This window comes from Pocillopora verrucosa, chromosome 11 (assembly GCF_036669915.1).
Source record: "Pocillopora verrucosa isolate sample1 chromosome 11, ASM3666991v2, whole genome shotgun sequence".
In the NCBI taxonomy this organism is placed as follows: domain Eukaryota; kingdom Metazoa; phylum Cnidaria; class Anthozoa; order Scleractinia; family Pocilloporidae; genus Pocillopora; species Pocillopora verrucosa.
In genome coordinates, this window is record NC_089322.1 from 2,611,684 (window position 1) to 2,632,938 (window position 21,255).

Here is a 21,255-nt window from a genome sequence, read left to right on the forward strand (position 1 = left end):
TTTTATGTTTACCACAAAAACATAGAATTTATCATGGGATGACATATTTCGCCTTTTTGACTGTCTCTATTTGGTTACTTTGCTCAATGTGAATTCCCACGGAAATGAGTAATCAAAGAGGACATTGTAAGTCAGGTTCGAGATTCTAGGATAAATATAATTGCCACTTCATCATACATCAAACCTTTTCAGAGCAAACCTACATTTTAATTAAAAATATATCTGCCTCTTCAAATGACAATGGATCTTTTCAAGATTGCGACCTAAAGTACCAATCCCCAACGGCGACGGTATCAGAAACATCAAGTAGTTACGCTCCCAATGCAAATTCAACTCTTAATCAATAGTTCCTACCATCTCAATTTGATTATCTGATAGAGATTCCTCATGAAAACTTGAATGTTAATTTTACAGTGGAAATCATTACAGTTAGAAATCATTGCGAATTATCCCAAAATAAAAGAAGAAACATGGTAATTACAAGTTTAGGAAGACTTCGGGATTAACAAGACGGCTCTCGCTCTGGGTGTCCTTAAAGCTTCGTCGCACAACTTTTCAATACTTATTGCCTTCTCATTTTTTTATGTTTACCACAAAAACATAGAATTTATCATGGGATGACATATTTCCCCTTTTTGACTGTCTCTATTTGGTTACTTTTCTCAATATGAATTCCCACGGAAATGAGTAATCAAAGAGGACATTGTAAGTCAGGCTCGAGATTCTAGGATAAATATAATTGTCACTTTATCATACATCAAACCTTTTCAGAGCAAACCTACATTTTAATTAAAAATACATCTGCCTCTTCAAATGACAACGGATCTTTTCAAGATTGCGACCTAAAGTACCAATCCCCTGCGGCGACCGAAACATCGAGTAGTTACGCACCCAAAGCAAATTCAATTCTTAATCAGTATTTCCGAGCATCTCAATTTCATTTTGAATGTTAATTTTACAGTCGATTGTGAGTTTCGCCTCGAACAGGGGTGTTAAAACTAAATGCTTGGGGAAGAGCTCTCCATGTTGGATACTTCACATGTTCCAATGTAAGTTTTGGTTGGGAAAGATTGTTTTGTAATACTGATTAATTAATCTCTCAATATAGGTTTTATTACACAGATGATGCATGTTAAAAGGTCTTCAATGGGTTAAAAAGTAGCCGTAGGGCGGAAAATTTGAAAGATTTCAACCGTTGGTCGCATAAAAAGTTAATCGCAAAATTTTTTTTATCAAAAACAGAACAGAGCAAAGTCCAGTCTTCTCTATTTGTTTATTAAAGGACGGCTCGGAAGACAGATAAGCATGATCATGATTCTGTAAATAAACTGCCGGGTATGGTCTTAAATGGACTACACGCTCGGCAGTCAAATATTTTGCAGAATTTACACTGAGTTTTTCTCTCAAACTTCCTAACTTAGTATTAGAACTTTGTTTAGAAATGTGAAGCTAATCCAATAATTACTTTGGTGTCTAGTGGACGAATTTTCCAAGTTTGTGCATACAATGAAATCAAATATCTTTTGCTCTATATTACCTTTATTTATTCTGCATTATGTTAAATGTAAACTGGATTTCTCTCAGTCAATCATGATGTGGATGTTTAGATTTTTAAAAGAAATGCAGAAGCCTAAATCTTTTAGAGGAAATCAATAGAAGTTTGAATTTTTAAAGAGAGAGTGAACATTTATGTGATGCATGTCGCGTGCTGCTTGACTTTGAAAATTTCTCTAAAATTCGTTTTAAAAAAGGTTCGGAAAGAAAGCGTTTATTCGCTACTAAGAACAAACGATTGAAAGTTCCCTCCTCCTTGTTGAGGCGACTAACAATTTCCGAGAAACACAAGCTTAAATGTTGTGACTTTCACAGTCACCAGGCCGTCTTCCGCATCCACTTCTAGTCAACATCAGCACAAAGTAATATTATTAGTATCGACTTGTAATACTCTCCAAAGGTATCTTAGCTCGACATAGAAATAATCAATCGACTTGTAATACTCTCCAAAGGTATCTTAGCTCGACATAGAAATAATAAGATGTGAATTCGTTTCAGCCTTTCGAGCGGAAATCAAGTAATAGAATATTATAATAATTCACCATTGCTCACTTCAAATTATGAGAAGGAGAATTATTTGTGTTCCTCTAAAAGGTCGAATATAAATTTTATGTACTATTAGCATACGCATGACCTTGGAAATGCCAGTATAAATAAAGTATTGTAGTTTAAACCTTCTGGGAAAGTGAACTACTTCTTTAAGACTCGTCCTTCCCGAGCAAAAATATAAACAATGACGATACTTTCCCTTTATAGACTTTTCTGTTTTGTTCATGGCAAAATTAAGCAATGCTGATATTTACCCTGAGTATTTTTCAGCTACAGCAAGAAACGTTTCGCGTTGGACTCGCCGAGCTCTCAAAGAATTTCCATTTGTTCATGTCGTGCGATCGAACTGCCATGTTTGTTTTGCATGTTGACACTTTCAAAGCTCGTGCTACGTTTGCACCCAGATCTCAAGCGGTCAAAAATAAACTTTGGAGCCTAGTTGGGACTGGAAAGTACAGGTCTGGCACAGAATTTGCTGTCATGAATAGCTCGTGTTACTCGTGTAGGGAAAGTATCAAGCAACTGAAGTTACATAAAAAGTACATCTATAAAAGCACTGCGATCGTACAAGTGTTGATGACATCTCCATATTTTATACCGACATTCCTTTACCGATGGTGTTCGACAAATTCAAGGAGAACCTTCGAGCAGGCATCCTGAAAGGAATATTTGATTGTCGATTGAGAAGATTAATATGTTACTTTGGCCTTGATTTTGTCTTGGGTACCTTTCCAATTCGAAGTCGACGACAGGGAACCAAAAATCGTAAAACCCGCTATGTGCGTGTGGTATGCGCCACCTCAAGATGCTCTAATTGTGGTCTTCCTGTGCCCAGAAGGGTGATCACAATTTTTCTGGATGGAGGCTGCTGCTAAAGATCTCTCATTGAGATTGAAGCTTATGGAACTTAAATCCAAAGTTCTGGTTAAATTAAAATGAAGAACGATCTATTATAGCCATGAAGAGGGAAACCCAGTCAAAATGATGTAGCTTAATCGATGTAAATGCGTTAGATACTAGCTGAGTCAAATTAAGGCTGAATTAAGAAACAAACAAAGCTGCACCTTGCTAATGCAGCTGAGATTTTTACGTTAAGTTTTAACGACACGATGAAGCAAATGTAGGAATCATCCACTACATACCACTTTAGCAAAATGTTACGAAGATCATTTAAATCTGAGCATTTTTTAAATGCGTTCTGCTCACATTGTTTGACAGATTCAATTCGGTGCGGTGTGATCATTAACTTTACTGATACCTTATCAAAAATATATTTCTATCCCTTATATGTTCCCAATAGAGATTTCCTAGCAATGTTGGAAAATAGACATTCTGGAAATAAAGAACCAAATCATATTCTGCAAGTCCACCAGTCTTTTTACGCGAGCTGATCCTATGAAAGAGGGGTTGGGGAGAAAAATGCTTTCGAAAATGGATAATTGAGAATAATCATACTAAAACTTTCGGAAACAATCAGTATGACAAATTTTTAACTGAATCAGAGTACAGTAGTCTCTGATAAATTTAATCTCGACATATTCCGAAGACATTTTGTATAACTCGTTTAGTCGAAAATATTTCTCAGGGAACTGACTTGTAACAGAGAATATGGTAATGCCATATCTTCAAATGCAGTATGTAGACCAATTCCAGTAACATTTTCAAAATTCGGTTGAGCAAAGATTCGTACGAAAAACTTCCCATTCAAAATAATATGATAAAGTTATGTACAAAAAATGGCATTTCTACGCGAGCAAGGAGGCTTGTTTTAACTCTCCCCAATTGCTCCACCTCTGAAAGCCACTGCAATGAATACCCTTCTTTGAGGGATACCCAAGTGAAGAAAAAGGGGGATGAGGCTTCCTTTGAGGTCTACAAATTAGGTTTCAAAGCCTTGGTTTGACTCGCTCAGCTTTAGCTAAAAAGTTTTTACTGAAAGCAAAATCATTTAATTTTGACGATGATGGCTGATCGGGAGAAAACGATTCCTGATGGGTGGTATTCCCACATAAAGTTTCAAATCTTTTAAAACACTGTGAGGCTATCTCTGTGCATTACTATCTTCGATCCCCAAGGGCTGAAAAGTGAAGTAAAAATCACAATGCTGAAATAGCTCCGTCAGAAGCAAGGTGACAGTCAATAAGTCTTAAACTCAAAGATACAGTTATTGTTTTGAGAATTATCTCCTAAATTTCATTATTTTTAAAATTGTGTATAATATAAAACTTTAATCATGTCTTTTCATGCTCGTACGAGTGATTTAATGGCTTTTAAGAGACCACTCGTAGTGTTGTCTTTGTGGGAATTGGTCGAATGGTAAATGTTTGATGTAGTTTAATTGTTTGTATGTGATTTTTTGCAGCAACCAGCAGAAGACTTGAGCGGAAAGATGTTACATACAGGATTAAATATTGTGGTAAGGTTTTGTCAGTGTAGAGGGCCTTTAGATTGGCAAAAATTGAGGGAGTCTTCTTTCATTTTAAAGAATCCGGGTAGTGCTTGCCGTTTTAATTTTTCTTTCATTTCCAAAAATTATATCTGATTAGATTTGCTTCAAGTTTCAAGTTCAAGTTTATTAAGTTTGCAGGAAAATCTTTGTACAATAATCACCTCCTGCAAATAGCGAGCTAATCTAGGCAGGCGGTGTAAAGGACATACAACACGAATTGCAAAAACACGAATTATGCGAATTACTCGATTTTGCATACATTATTTGACAAAAGAGGGAAAAGGTGACAAAAAGTATATTAATATATTATGTTTGAATTATAATTAAGATGCCTTTTTTATTTCAGAAATAAGAGTGCTAGTGTCAGCATAACTATCCAGACTTCCTAGAGTTGCAAATAGTAATGCTTGAATTTTCTTTTTGAATATGTGCTTCGGCAGACTTCGATAGCTTTCGGGAATACTGTTCCAAATTTTAGCCCCAACGATAGAAAAAGAGTTTTTATGATGATTAAGCCTAGAATAGTTAATATAGTAGTTACCAGAAGATGCTGATCGGGTATTATACTGATGTATGTCTTGTGTAGAAATAAAAAGATTACAGATATTTTTAGGTGCAGAGTTAGTGGTTATATCAAGCATTAAGATTGATGAAAGTTTGAAGTAGAGCATTGTTATTGGCAGGATGTTAGATTGCGCGATATTTTGCAAGATTGATGGTCAGGTTTATGCCTTGACAGAGCTAAGCTTGTGGGTGAACACCCTGTGGCTGAAGGGTGGTTGAAAGTCCAAATCAGTAAGCTTAGGAGAGGCTGCAAAACCCTAATGGCGAGGGCGAGGAGCATCACCCGCCTTTAAGCCAGGCTGCTTAAAAATGCAGGGGGCTTAACGTCGTGGTTAGTGCCCTGCATACAACCTAGCCACTTAACTATCAATGGATGGGTTGCAAATGGCTCTGTGTGAAAAGCTCTGGGGGTGGGAAAGGTAGGTTATTGAAAACATTGTCTAACTGGTGGCTTTCTCTGAGGCTGGAGGGGCTTGTCTTATTCATCTTGTTTGACCCTGTTTCACCTCAGCCACTGCGCTAACAATCCATGGTTGGAAGGTGGCTGAGTGGCAAAAGTATCCCTTTGGGTGAAAGGGCTCAATTGACATTGCAAAAACCTAATGCCTAAGTTTTTGCTTGAAGATGGGCATCGCCATAGTGGCCCTACTCACACTTTAAATGGAAAGTGTTCCATTAATGCATTACACATTTGGTTACAATTATTAAAATAGAAAATTCTTGAAAGATTTGACAAATTACACTGACTGACGTGTCGTTGGTATCGAGGGTTATTCCATGTTTGCCAGTAAAGGCGGATAATTCAATTACTTTAAACAGAATTATTTCTATTAGTCAGTTGGTTGCAGCAAATCCATAACAGCCTTTAAAGATTGGTATATAGCATAGCGATGAAGTTTGCAGTCAAGTTAGGAGAAATTGTAAGACATTAATGTCAAATACGTTCCAAGGGTTGATAGGATGGGCTTTGCAATATTCCAGATTGTCAGATTGTGACACTATTCTCATTTACAAAAACACTGTTTTGACAGAAGAACAAATTAAGGCAAACCACTACTTCTTCCTAATAGGATACAATATTGATGCTGATCCTGTCGCATGACAATCTCAAGAAAACACGTTAGAAGGCACACGCATGAAATATTCATTGGCATGTAGCGAATGGACTATGCAAATTTACTCTTATTTTTTAATCATAAATCAGCTAGTTTGCCGGACTTATGCTTTGAAAGGGCCCATTAATCAGAATTTGAACTTCTGACGATTCCCCCTCAAAAAAGCGTTGACGGGCTCCATACACATGCTTTTCATCAAGCAATAGCTGTAGGCCGAATGTAACGCTGAAATAAGTATTGACGGTATTTCTGAACGTATTTACTAAAACCAAAAAAAAGTACGATGTCCTTTGAGCGAAATTTGAGGCATATCTGGTCAAGTGGATACGTCCTTCGAAACCGTTAGCGCGATGGCGAAAGTATGTTTTGGCATTGTTTATATTTTTTCTCGGGAAGAACGAGTCTTAAAGAGGTATTTCAGTTTACCAGAAAGTTTAAACTAAAACACTTTATCCAAACTTGCGTTTCCAAGGTCATGCGTACTATTCGACTCTGTAGAGGAACAAAAACTTTACCCACTGTACAGCAGCCCTGTTTCTTTTTTATCAAGACCTCAAGATCTGACAGCTTGCCTATTATTTGTTTGCAAACTTTCTTTCTCTTAATTGCATCAGTAGCAATGGCTAGATAAACCAAAAAGACCACTGCGCAAAATTTCATAGCTGCCGTTTAACTGTCTTGAGTACCCCCTGATTTCAGTGAGTCTCGACAATAACGGAGGAATACTGCAAACCCCATCCTATCAACCTTCGAAACGCCTTTGACATTCCCTACAATTTCTCCTTACATGACTGCATACTCCATCCTTATGCTTTGTTGAGAGGATTTCTACCTTCATCAGACCAATCTTAATAGGCTATTTTTATGGATTTGCTACAACCAACTGACCAACAGCAACCAACAGTGGTGGAGGTGTGAAAGGGTACAAGCCTGACCACCAGTCCTGTAATCCAGGCTGTCAAACAAGATTAATAGGACAAGCCCCTTTCAGCCTCATCGAAGACTGCCAGTAAGACAAGGGTCCAACAACATACCCTTCCCACCCCTTGAGCTTTCTACAGAGAGCCATTTGCAACCCACCCTTGGATAGGTTAGTGGCTTAGCTGCATGCGGGGCACTACCCTTGACGTTAAGCCCTCTACCTTTCTATCGGCAAGTCTGGCTTGATAGCGGATGATGCTCCTAACCTTGGTCATCAGGGTTTTGTGGCCTCTCTTAAGCCTACTGCTTTGGACTTTTGCCTATTGGGGCAAAAACATAACTCAATTTCTCCAATGAAACACAACAATGTTTTCCAGAACTAAACGAAATCTTCTAAAACACAACAATCTTTTCCATAAAACAACAAAATCTTCTGAAACACGACAATCTTTTCCAGAGCGCAACGAAATTTTCTGATACAGAAAATTCAAAGCTAACAAAAGCAAGCTAAACAATTCAAAGTACTGGTGACTAAACTTGTTGCTGAAAGCGACCGGAACCTGGGACTAGCTCGGGCTACATACTGCTAATTATAGCGCCATTTTTGTACCGTTCATGTGGTGGAATTGAGCTAAATTAGCTTCTTCTAGTTCAGTAAGCGATCATCTAGAAGAAGAAAGCATAGTTTCATAAGATTATCCATAAGAAGTTTTTTTATAAGAAGTTTCATAATTTAAGAGATACGTATTAAGGTAGCACTGACTTTTTAGCGAAGTGTCATGGCATCACGACGTGTGTATGAACGTGGAAAAATACAGTTTGTAGGTTGAAGCATTTGAACTTTAACGCGATGATTGCCATATTTTGACATGGACGTTGTCCAGAAACAAATCATGAATGAGCTAAGTGGCCCAGGATTTCCAATACGTGGTTGTATTGATGGATGGAGTCGAAAATGATGTGGCTAACAGTCAAAAGGTCGAACAACCATCCAGAAACTACTTTCAATTTTTGAACTGCGTTGCAGGGTTAGAAGGCTGTCCAGTGAAACTGAAGACTGACTGTGGAACAGAAAATGGTGTAATGGCAGCTATGCAATGTACATTTCAACAAGATGTAGAAGCACACAAGTATGGTTCATCTCCGATGAACCAAAGGATTGAGGGCTGGTGGGTATTTTACAGAAGAAACAGTTTTTGTAAAGCATGTAGGGAATGGCTAGAGCATAAAAAAAGAGCTTGAGTGCTCAAGCCGCTTCTTAACCCTTTAACTCCCAAGATCTCACTATTAATTCTCCTTACTGTCTGCCATTCAGTTCTTTTGATGTTAGTTTTGAGAATTTGGTATTGTATCAACTAATAATCCACTAATTGATATTTTTCTTCATTCTCATCACATGTCTGCTTGATATTGTAATGATATTGTCAGAAGAAATTCTGTCTTGGTCACTCATGGGAGTTAAAGGGTTAAGTGCTTTACAACGGAACAGAACGCTGTCAAGGCTTCTCTATTTGTTTTATAATAAAGAATCTATTGATTATGTGACGAACGTTCAGCAAGCGAACTGAACTGAAATGAACTGAACTGTTTTGTTTTGTGTGATTATTTACTATCGTTTAAATTCTATTATCGTTTCATTGTTCATTCTTTTAATCATTTATCAGAGCGTATTTGATCGTGTTATTAGCCGCCTATCATGTTTAAAGCCTGTTGCTTACATAATCTCTGTAGTATCACATATCGGAGTGTCGGAGTAAGTTGTCGGAGTATATCCATCTAGAGTTTTCTATCGGAGTTATTGGAGTTTTCGGAGTAACTGGAGTCACTTTCCCACGGAGTTTCTTTTACCCTTTTTACGCAGGATCAAACGTGAGTTTCCTTTGTAAATTTAATCGCCTTTTTTTATCGTTACATTCATTTGTAATTTCCATAGAATCATTTCTGATTACGCACTCATAAATTTCCTTTTAGTTTTCACCGCATTGTAACACGTCGTACTCAATAAAAACTGGAATGAGACGGATGTGTATATGTGGTTGACACTCAACGTAATCCCAACACTTGGGTACGCGACAGATTAAATTCCCCATGCTTTGCTTTCAATTTTCAAAACAAACTTTAGGTGATAAATTATGACTGGTCCCTAATGGGGGCATGTTTTTTTTTTTAGTTTTTGGTACTAAATTTGTCTTCCATCTAGTTTTGCCCACTCCTGTTTGTTTCACAGTGCTTCTTTTGAGTCAGTTTTTGTTTTGTTTTGGAGAAGATCACATTAAGCTATGTTAGATACAATGTAGTTAGTAAAAATGCTTTCCAAGTCTTAATATGGTAAAGATGTTGTGGCACTTTATATGGCACTTTTTATAAACAAGGATTTTCTTCAAGATTTTCTGAAATTCATTGCTCAGCCTTTTGTGACTTTGAGATGAGAGTGACTCTTAAATGTAGTGTGCATTTTGATTGAGTATTTAAAGGAATCACAAAAGACATTCACAATGACTTAATAATAACTCTAAATGAAAACACAAACAAAGTCTACTTTTTAAAGAGCAGGAAGGTTTGGGTGATTTACCTTCTACACCCTAACATCATAATATACACTCTCCATACTGTTCTATATATACAAGAATAATTTGTTTGGCAATTGAGAGCATCTTCAGGCGGTGATTATTTCCTTTTCCCTTGTGATCTTCCTGTTTGATTCATGGTTGATAGTGTACAGAAAAATTAAATGCTAGTCAGCTTTAAGTGGTTAAAGGGTTGTCACCATTGGGTTAAGTATAACATCTGACCAGGTGAGAGATTGATGTGAGTTTCCTGAACCACTGATAGAGCAAAGTAAAGCAATACCATTGGAATGGATGCTAAGTTGAAAATATCCTATCTCACAGAACACCGTGTGTTGCATGACATTCCAAATAACTACTACTGAACAGGAGTCAACAGACATGACACACTGATGCTCTCTTCTCAGGGGCAGCCTAAGTGAGGCCTATACCCTGACATTAGGCAACGGAGATCTGTCTGTGTACCGTCCCATGAATGGGGAAGAGTTTGGAGACTGAGTTGGTGGAGGATGGATGCTGGTCATAAAGATCAATGACAAACAGGTAATGCAAACATATTGAGGGCTCCAAAATGCCATTAACTCATAGAATGTTCACTCTTTATCACCTGGGAAGGGGAGGGGGTGGGACAGTTTTCATTGTGTCCAATAAAATTTGTCTGATTCTCTTTTCTCCCCTCCCCCTCCCCCAAGGGCTCTGTAATGTTGTAATAACCCCTCCCCTCCCACTGGCAGTCAATTTTCTAGAGTTTTTCCTTTCTGCTATGTTATACTCTGATCCCCTTTCTGTTAGCGCCAAAAACTGTGTGATTCCCCCCAAAATCTTCTGACACCCCTATCCCCCAGGAGATAAAAAATGAGTGTTTCCTTATGGGGGCATTATTTTTTAAGTTTTTGATATTCTCTCTAATTTTGCTCACTCCTGTTTGTTTCACAGTGCTTCTTTTGAGTCAGCTTTTTTTCTAGAAGAGTTCACATCCAGAAATCCTAGCTAAATATACTGCAGTTAGTCAAAAAGAGCTTCTTCAGTTGGTGATTATGTCCTTTACCATTGTGACCTTCCTGTTTGATTCATGGTTGATAGTGTAGGGAGAAATTAGATACTGGTCAGCTCTTAGTGGTTAAAGGGTTGTCACCATTGGGTTAATCAAGTATAGCATCTGACTACATGAGAAATTGGCGAGTTTGCTGAACCACTGATAGAGCAAAGTGAAGCGATACAAATGCAATGGATGCTAAGTTGAAAATTTCCTTATCTTGCAGGACACCTTTAGCTAGGATTCAAATGCATGGTCTTCCAGGTCTTCAGTCTCTCCTGAATATGGAGTCACAAGATTGGATCACTTAGAGACCCTGTGACCAACCTACTGGAGCACATCCTTTACCAAAATCTGCCTTACCATGAAGGTTGATAGACAAGGAAACTGTGAATTAATCGTGGACACTTTTTAAAACATTCAAATGGGTTTTGAAGATAATTAAATTCCTCTTTATAAAAAAAGTGCACTTTTACATGTTAACATAGGCAGCCAATGGGTAAATCTCGGATAGAGTTGATTGCTGGGGTGATGTTGGGTGATTAGTCAGAATTCACATTTTGGTTATCATTTGACCTGCACTATTACTTTAACTTCACTTTTGCTACCAAAGTGTACACCTTTTATGGCAGATTTTTAACATAACATTTTTATGAATGTGCTGCAGGTTGTGAATAAGTTTCACACTCCATTCCTCCTTGTTCTTTTCAAATAATATTCCACTGGATTGCAGTTGAATCCCCACAAAATTGCAAATGAATGACTGGCTGGTTGGCTATCAGTTTACAGGGTCCTTTTAAATAACATCTGACTTTTGTTGTCAAGTCATATTCTCAATTTCATAGTCAGTGTAGTCTTTTATACAAGTCTACCTTATATTTTCAAGAGATGTGACCATCTTGTTTCTGCTGCTTCTTTCTTGTTTCTGTCACACTTTCTTAGAGAGATCTAGGCACAATTTGAATTTGTTTAATTCTTAACTTTTTTAATTATTAAAAGATGCTTGGATGCTTGGTAGTGATTGTGCCACTTATATATTGTACTGTAGTGGACAGGTGTCATTCTGTCCTTATTATCAGCTCAGTAAATAGTTGGAAATGATAGGAATTCAGAGTCTTTGTCCATTTATATACTTAAAGGTCTGTTTCCTTCTCCTGATGCAAAAGTTATTATCTTGTTAACATTTTCAGTCATATCTGGTTCTTGTTATTGAGTATCTGCAGCAGTAATAGCTAGGTTCACCATACCACTGATGGGACACAACTATAAAGAAACAATCCCCTGCACCACCAACATCTAATATTCTCTAGCCAATTTGAGCTAATGGAGATTGTAAAATTAATCAAGATGGTTTGGATTATTTCCCTGAGTGACAGGTCTCGGGTTTAACTCGATATCTCCTGAAGTAAGTAACTTTGCCCTTGAAACAAAATGCTCTTGATTTCGTTTCTTACACTTTATTGAACAACATGTACAAATTCATCATGAAAAATAACTGATACTTCACATGTCTTTTTATGCTTTGCAGTTCTTGTTTTGAAAACATAAACACAATCAAATGCAAAATACAACCTTGAACCTTAAACACGAGTCATTTCAACTGGTTAACTTCTTTACAGTCTGGTTTTAAGATAATTACCGTATTCAAGCCATAAAATCGTTTTCAACGCTGACGAATGTGGAAAACTTTGCACAATACGAGACCTTACATACCTCTTAATCGCTCTAATCTTGTTTAATAAGTTCAGGATTTTCTTCTACGGTAATCTCGATGGTTCACTATCACGACAGACACTTTGCTAATACGATTGGACTTTAACCTACTTCTTCGTTCCTGTATGATTTCTGTCACCATCAGATCAGTCTTCTGACTGCGTTTCGTTCTGCTTGGCCACAAGAGTGTTTTGCTTGGATATTATGGACTGATCAGTTGTGTTACTCATGTTTCTAATAGCTTTGTTTAACCCTATGTTTGATTTATACTTTAGCTGATACGAGTGCTCATAGTTTCCTTTTTGAGTTCGATCAAAGTTTCGCTGGTAAGATTGACTCGTAAAAGGTTCACCATTTATAAACCCAATGTGAGCTTGGAGGATCGACGAGCAGACTTCTCGAGGGGTCAAACACTCTTCGCATTCAGCGTCTACACAGCTTACTACCATGTGCTTACTACGACGAGTGTAAGTCGAAACTTTCTCGAAGGAAAATCGAATTCTATTTCAACGTCGCGGCAGTTACTTCGGAAAGTCGATAGCAATTGGTCTGCCGTTGACATATCGACTTGTTTACATCTGAGTGAGTGACAAATTTGCATATTCTGACCCCTGATAACGGTCGTTTCTACGCTTCGCGTATCCACAACCAAAAATAAAGTGGGTCAAGGAATCAAAATAACGCTTCTCTTTGTTTTGTAGTTAATCAAAGGAAGATCTGTCTTTCTTGAGAGATTTATCACTTGTACTCTCACAAGTGGCGGTCGTCACCGAAGCGTTACATTGAATTTGTTGATAGGTTCGTGGCGGAAGTACAGAAATATGATAGGTGATTTGGGTTGATTGATTGTGAGATCGGAGTTACTCTTGAGTAGGATAGTGAAAATGGTGTACATCAAACCAGTGTTATTGTTTGTCGGGAGATCATTTACGACATGGCCATTAACTCACTTCTCCTTTAACCTTTCATCAACAGATTGTCTGGTAGATGACAATTTTGAATAACTTCAAGTGTTGTGTGCTAGACACGAAAGCTAAAATTACAGGAAATGAATAGCAGACCGTGACAAAAGCGACCACTTATCATTTTATTGCCAGCGGAATTTTGGGGGGGGGGGGATCACATGGTTTTCAGGTGAACAGTGAGGGGCTCTGTCAGTCACGAACAGACCTTAAGAAGCCTTGTAGAAAATCGAGTGTTTTTATTTATTTATTTATTTTCCCATTCACCCCTATTCCCTTCTTTAGAACCTCACCACGCATGCTTCATTCACCAGATAGGGGTCAATCATTCAAATTCAATTGGTAGAAGTAGGAAAAATTTATGTAACCTGATATTCCATTTGTATGTGCTTGACTGTCGTGCAGCTGTAAAAGGAACTTGCTTTTCTTCTTAGTGTCAAGCTTTTATACTTCAAATTCTGTTGTATAAACCAAAAGGCAATCATGAAGTGCAATACCTCTTGTTGATCGCATGAATACGGCTAGCAAATCCCACGACCCACTCAAGATTTCTAGTTAGTTTGTATTTCATCGATGTTTTTTAGTGTGGATGAAAGACGACAACGATTTAAAAAAAGTATTCATTTTCAAACAAAAACGCAATGGTTGGCGAGTCTCGTACTATTCCCCTTTAGGAGATGACTAGGTACACATCGTTAGCGCAATTCAAGAACACATTTAGTCAAGGATGGAAACATACCTCCATAGGGTATCAACTTGCAACCAATATTCCTGAAGTTAACAATACTTTTTCTGATTATCTTGATCCGCCTTTGCAGAACAGTTTTTATTTTGATCCAATTATACCGCAAGAAATTGAAACAGAAATTAGCTTGTTGCCATACAATAAAGCCCTGGGGCTTTATTCTACCCCTGTTAAACTGTTAAAACTTGCCAAATCAGTCATATCCATACCATTAACCAAAATTTTTAACCACTCTGTACTAACTGGGGTTTACCCTGCAAAACTTAAATATGCAAAAGTAATTCCATAAGGGTGAAGACGAGACGTTACCTGAAAACTATCGGCCAATTTCTTTGTTATCAATTTATAATCGTTTATTTGAGAAAATTTTATATCGTAGACTGATAAAGTTTATAGACAAGAATGATATTCTTTATGATTTACAATCTGAAACTGAAACGATCGTATGTGGAGTACCTCAAGGCTCTGTACTTGGACCCTTGTTATTTTTGTTATATATTAATGACATCCATAAATCTTCCAAGGAATTTACTTTTTATCTTTTCGCAGACGATACAAGTCTAACTTATACAAATGACAACTTACGTACTCTTGAACTAACTGTCAATAATGAACTTGAGAAAGTAAGCGAATGGCTTAATGCTAACAAACTAACGCTCAACGTCAAAAAGTCTAATTATGTCATTTTTCGTCCCCACCAAAAAAGAATGCCTTTCATTCCTCAAATTGAGATTTTTAATCCAACTTTAAATACTAGAGTAACTCTAGAGATGAAGGACTTTGTTAAATATTTGGGTATAATGATTGATTCTGAACTATCATGGAAGCATCATATTGACTTTATCTGTCACAAAATTAGTAGATCGGTTGGAATAATTGCTAAAATGAGGCATTACATTCCACGGCGTCTTCTTTTGAATTTATATCATGCACTTATTTCTCCTTATTTAAATTATGGTATCTGTGCATGGGGCAACTGTCCACAGACCTACCTCAATAAGATACTTGTTCTGCAAAAACGTGCTCTGCGTTTGACTTATTTTTCTAAACCCAGAGACCATGCAATCCCTTTTTTTATTGAATCAAACTGCCTTCCTTTGCAGTCTTTGTTCTTTCAACAGTTAAGCTATTTAATGTATGACGTTCATGCTAAGACAGCTCCTAAAAGTCTTCTCGATAAGTTTGCGAAAATCAATACAGAACATCATTATAATACGCGATTATCTGCAAAAGAATGCTTCTCTGTCAAATTCTCTAGAACTGAAAAAATGAAAAAATCTTTTACTAGAATCGGTGTGTCTATTTGGAATTCTATTCCACTTTCTGTTAAGACTCTCAACGTTTCTAATTTTCGTAAAAAAATTAAATCACTACTCCTTAATGTTCTAGGTAATGAAGATAATTATTTGAATGTTAATTTTTTAATAGAATATTTTGTGAAGTTCACCTGATATATTGTATATACCTCTAGTTGTAATTTTAGTCTTTTTCAAATAACAAAATCCCTTGTACTTGAATTTATATGTAAGGTGTTTCTTTCTGTATGTTTTTGCATTTCTTCTTTTCTTTTTTCTTATGTAATTTAATAACGCCTTTAGTTAAAGTCTTGTCCATGATGCCATAAAATTATTTCCATCTTTTAAATCCATCTTTTATTCCCATAAAATGGAAAGCAGTATAGAGAGTTGGTGTCTGTAAGAGATTGCTTATTCAAAGTGGTCTCGTACCGCCATCTCCTATACTACTGGATTGACGCTTTCTCAGTTTGTACCTTGCGGAAGTCTCTGTTCAGGGCGCCATCCTACTGAATATGAAAGAAGCGCTTGTATATTTATGCACACAAGGACCATGTGCATCGAACAAAAGAAAGAACCGGATATGCAGTATTTTACTGCCACTACGATGAAATATTTAATTGCTTCAGTTTTTAATTAAATTGCCTAATGTAGTAGCGTACGATCGCTGTCGTTAGAAAAAATTGAGATGTGGAAGCTGATATATGGCAAAAACTAACAATACGAGATTACAAGTAAGTATTTCTTATTTTGCTGCAAAATAGATTATTGTAAAACGAACGCAACATAAATTGCGAGATAAACCAGACCATTATTCTTGCGAAACTTCATCGCTTCAGTTTCGCTGTCTTGAGTGCCTGTTGCTTTTAATGAGACTTAACGCGATAGCTGGGGAGGCTGTTGAAAACTCCGGCCAAAAGCCACCCAATCATTTGCCTCATACAAGGCATCACCCGCCCTCAAGTCAGCTTTGCGTATGAAAATACAAGGGGCTTAACATGCGTGAAGCTCAGCCGCTAACCTATCCAAGGGTTGTTGGGTTGGGTTGCTTAGGGTTAGCAAATGGCTCTGTATAGAAAGCTTTAAGAGTGGTGGGGGGGGGGGGGGCACTAGGTTGTTGGACCTCCTGAGTAAATGCCATTTTTCTCTGAAGCTGGAAGGGGCTTGTCTTATTCATCTTGTTTGACAACCTGCATTCCAGGATTAGTAGTCAGGCTTGTACTCTGTCACACCTCAGCCACTGCGCTAACACTCCATGGATGGAGGGTTGCTGAATTTCAAAAGCGTGCCTTTGAGGGAGAAGGCTCCATTGACATTGCAAAAACCTTATGGCCTGGTTTTCGCTTGAAGATGGGCACGTGTCTTTTAACCACGATTAAGGTTTTTATTGAGGAGAGGGGGAGGGATGGGGTCACGGGAATATAAAAGTTGGGAGTGCAGTATCCACATCATGGTTACCACTGTAAGGGAAGCACGAATTTTCAAAAATAATCGATAGCCTTGAGATAATACATCGACTTTTCCGACATCAAAGAAAACTTAAGAGAGGTTGTCAGTAATTTTCAAGAATCCGGCGACAGAAGCAAAAATTCAACTTTTTTTTTTTATTTGCTCCAAAAGACCCTTTTAGTGAACTGTTTTCAAAAATAATATTCAAAAGTTCCAGCGAGTTTTTATTTTGGCAAAAAATACGAAACTTCGAAATCGGCCAAAACGTACCTAGTTTGCATAATTTCTCTTGGGCTTTCAGTGCATTTTCACAACGCTCGTACAAGACAACGAAAAATTATCTTGGATTTATTTTCCATAAGTTGTTTTTCATCCCTTGGAGTAGCTTTGAAACTATATTTCATCTCCAACAGAACTTTCTTTCGTTTGTAAACGCGTAAAGTACAGTATATTTTCTAATCCGTTTGTACACTGAATTATATATATGCCATATTTCAGACGACCATAACGTCGTGGGTATACAAATGTACATAAAATAAAAGAGTTCTTTTCAACGAGCAATTCTTCGTGTTTACCATGTAAAAATATTATTTTTGGCCCGTGAAAAGCGAGCGCGCCAGACCAAAATATATAGCGTGCATTTGCACGGAGTTCAGCCATTTTCCTGCTGTACTCCTACTGCAAATCACACGCTATTAGGACAAAACTCGACGTGTTTGGTCTCTTCCTCTGTTTTGATTCATTTAGATATATCAATTTTAACTTTAAAATTACCCTACCTTTATTGTTAAGTGAACAAACCTCCGTTTTAGGTAAAGTTTTTGAGTTTATTTCAGTTTCTCGAGTACTGAATAAACAAATCGCTGTTTACAAAGATACCAGCTCTGTCGACGTGTTTATAGCTGAGATTGGCCTGTCGCTTATATTGTTCTTTAATTTACAATCTTTCCCACTGGCATAACTTTAGAGTAAATTACATGTAACTATAAATGTTGTTGTAAATACGTGAGCGTGAGCTCAATAAAATCTTCGCACACATAAAATATTCGAAACATGTATAGTTATCGCAAGTAAAACATTCGGTGTTTTGCTCGGTTGCTTTTATAGATTTCTACCACTGCCATTGTAATTAAAATAGCATGTTTGTGTAGTCCACCTGTTTAGATACATCTTCAAATCAACTCTAGGTTGGAATTCTGCTTGTAAAAATTGTCGAAGAAATCCGAGAAATAATGCAACATATTCCTTCTCGGACACTCTGATTCGTGGATTACCGTAATACACCACTTTCTAACCCTGCTAGGAAATCATTCTCATGCAACATATAGAGAAATGCACTTACGTATTGTTAGAAGTAAATTCTCTAACACTCGTTGTTGGTTTGGTTGATTCTTCTTTAATTTCTTTTCTTCTCAAGTTGTTACAACGGAGACTAACTCCTATCTGACAGGGAAAACTAGAGTCTCCGCTTATGAAGGTGACAATGTGATGACATTTCTAAGCCGTCAATCTTCTTGTGTCGTCATCGTACCATCTCAACTAGCGAATCACGCTTGACTACGTTTTACAGTACCCACATACTGAGTATGCATCTTCAGTTACAAAATCAATTTCTACCTTAATTTTCATACCTTTACGGTTGAGATCGGCTAGAACAGAAACGAAATAGATAATATAAAAATTTCAAATAACCTTGGTTCCGAGTACTATTTATACCTGAAAGGGTATCTTAAGAGAAAATCAGCTTTAAAGATTGTTATATAGCAACATCTTGGTCACAAGAGTTAAAGAAGAAAAGCGCTCACAAGTGAGCCTGTTTACACCTTAAATTACCTCTAGGAACAAGAAGGTGTCGAACACGACCTATTACCAGGGAGATTTACTCTTCCTGGACTAACAAATTGACTTAATTAAGAACATGGCTTATCACGAGTTCCATGTCAACCTCACAATCACAACGAGGAAAACGTGATTAAACTCACTAGGAGAACGTGACCAAACTCAACCAAGATAAGACCACCAAGAAGGAGTAAGAAGTAATCAACCTGCCCTTTTTTATTATTTTCATTAAACGACTTAAAATAATATAATATTTTCATTCTTTTTTTTTCTACACCAATACAAGGAAACCCTTACGATATTGTAGATTAACTATAATTGTAATTTTATCATTTAACAAATACATAGTCCATGTTTTTGAAATAGATTATATCTGCAGACCTCAGATTCTCCACCTAAAGGTATCTCACTTAAGTAAGGACAATTTTCTACTGATACAGCTTGCAACAGACCGACAAATTTGTAGATTTTTCATGACATCACATCTATAACCTTTGACGTAATAAAGAAACCAATAGAAAATTTTCCTTCTGGGTGGGCATTAAATGGAAGTCAAAAAAACTTGGTTGGGTTCGGATTTTTAAAGGTTGCGTTTTCCATATCTGCTCCCGCCTCCTGCCGTCTCCAGTCCCCCGGTTACCCAGGCGCTAGCCCCCCTGTACCCCTCCACTAATGCAGAACAAATACTTTCGGGAGACCAAAAGATTTGATTTGGTAAATTGGTCGCACAAAAGCTGACAAGGGATGACGATTTACGCCTTTACTACGGCATGAAACTTCATACGTACGTACGTCGGTGATTTATATACTGTAAGATTTTACGCCAGTGACTAACGGCGTAAATTCTCCCAGTCGGTGATATAGATACTGTAAGATTTTTCGCAAGTAGCTAACGGCGTACTTTCTTCTAGTCGGTGATATATATACAGTCAGATTCTAAGCCAGTAACTAAAGGCGTAATTTTTTCTAGTCGGTGATGTATATACTGTAAAATTTTGCGCCAGTAACTAACGGTGTAATTTCTTGCAAACGGTGATGTATACACTTTGAGACTTTACGCCACTAACTAACGACGTAGTTTCTTCCAATCGGTGATGTATATACTGTAAGACTTTATGCCAGTAACTAACGGCGTAATTTCTTCCAGTCGGTGATACATATACTGTAAGACTTTACGCCAGTAACTAACGGTGTAGTTTCTTCCAGTCGGTGATGAATATACTGTAAGACTATACGCCAATAACTAGCGGCGTAATTTTTTCTAGTCGGTGATGTATATACTGTAAGACTTTACGCCAGTAACTAACGGTGTAGTTTCTTCCAGTCGGTGATGTATATACTGTAAGACTTTACGCCAGTAACTAGCGGCGTAATTTTTTCTAGTCGGTGATGTATATACTAGAAGACTTTACGCCAGTAACTAACGGTGTAGTTTCTTCCAGTCGGTGATGTATATACTGTAAGACTTTACGCCAGTACCTAACGGCGTAATTTTTTCCAGTCGGAGATGTATATACTGTAAGACTTTACGCCAGTAACTAACGGCGTAATTTCTTCCAGTCGGTGATACATATACTGTAAGACTTTACGCCAGTAACTAACGGCGTAATTTCTTCCATTCGGCGATGTATATACTCTAAGACTTTACGCCAGTAACTAACGGCGTAATTTCTTCCAGTCGGTGATGTATATACAGTAGGATTTTACGCCAGTAACTAACGGCGTTATTTCTTCCAGTCGGTGATGTATATACTGTAAGACTTTACGCCAGTAACTAACGGCGTAATTTTTTCCAGTCGGAGATGTATATACTGTAAGACATTACGCCAGTAACTCACGGTGTAGTTTCTTCCAGTCGGTGATGTATATACAGTAAGATTTTACGCCAGTAACTAACGGCGTTATTTCTTCCAGTCGGTGATGTATATACTGTAAGACTTTACGCCAGTAACTAACGGCGTAATTTTTTCCAGTCGGAGATGTATATACTGTAAGACATTACGCCAGTAACTCACGGTGTAATTTCTTCCAGTCGGTGATGTATATACTGTAAGACTTTCCGCCAGTAACTAACGGCGTAATTTCTTCCAGTCGGTGATGTATATACTGTAGGATTTTACGCCAGTAACTAACGGCGTTACTTCTTCCAGTCGATGTTGTACATACTGTAAGACTTTACGCCAGTAACAAAGGGTGTAGATTCTTCCAGTCCGAGATGTATATACTGTAAGACTTTACGCCAGTAACTAACGGTGTAGTTTCTTCCAGTCGGTGATGTATATACTGTAAGACTTTACGCCAGTAACAAACGGTGTAGTTTCTTCCATTCGGTGATGTATATACTGTAAGACTTGACGCCAGTAACTAACGGTGTAGTTTCTTCCAGTCGGTGATGTATATACTGTAAGACTTTACGCCACTAACAAACGGTGTAGTTTCTTCCAGTCGGTGATGTATATACTGTAGGATTCTACGCCAGTAACTAATGGCCTAATTT

The 21,255-nt window shown here is 37.5% G+C and overlaps 1 protein-coding gene across 1 annotated transcript; it reads left to right on the forward strand.

Annotated features, from left to right (window-relative positions):
* The first annotated feature begins 882 nt into the window (after positions 1-882).
* Positions 883-11,843, forward strand: LOC136276973 (uncharacterized). Its single transcript, XM_066158502.1, has 5 exons — positions 883-1,049; positions 4,466-4,519; positions 8,180-8,321; positions 10,127-10,262; positions 10,982-11,843. The coding sequence occupies exons 1-4, from the start codon at positions 947-949 to the stop codon at positions 10,215-10,217; spliced, it is 390 nt and encodes a 129-aa protein (XP_066014599.1). The 5' UTR covers positions 883-946; the 3' UTR covers positions 10,218-10,262; positions 10,982-11,843.
* Positions 11,844-21,255: the final 9,412 nt, after the last annotated feature.

Bases quoted from the DNA above. Each gene is read 5' to 3' on its own strand.
- LOC136276973 (XM_066158502.1), top strand. From the start codon at position 947: ATGTTAATTTTACAGTCGATTGTGAGTTTCGCCTCGAACAGGGGTGTT. The intron at 1,050-4,465 runs GTAAGTTTTGGT...GATTTTTTGCAG, and splicing joins GATACTTCACATGTTCCAAT to CAACCAGCAGAAGACTTGAG. The intron at 8,322-10,126 runs GTGGGTATTTTA...CTCTCTTCTCAG, and splicing joins AACCAAAGGATTGAGGGCTG to GGGCAGCCTAAGTGAGGCCT.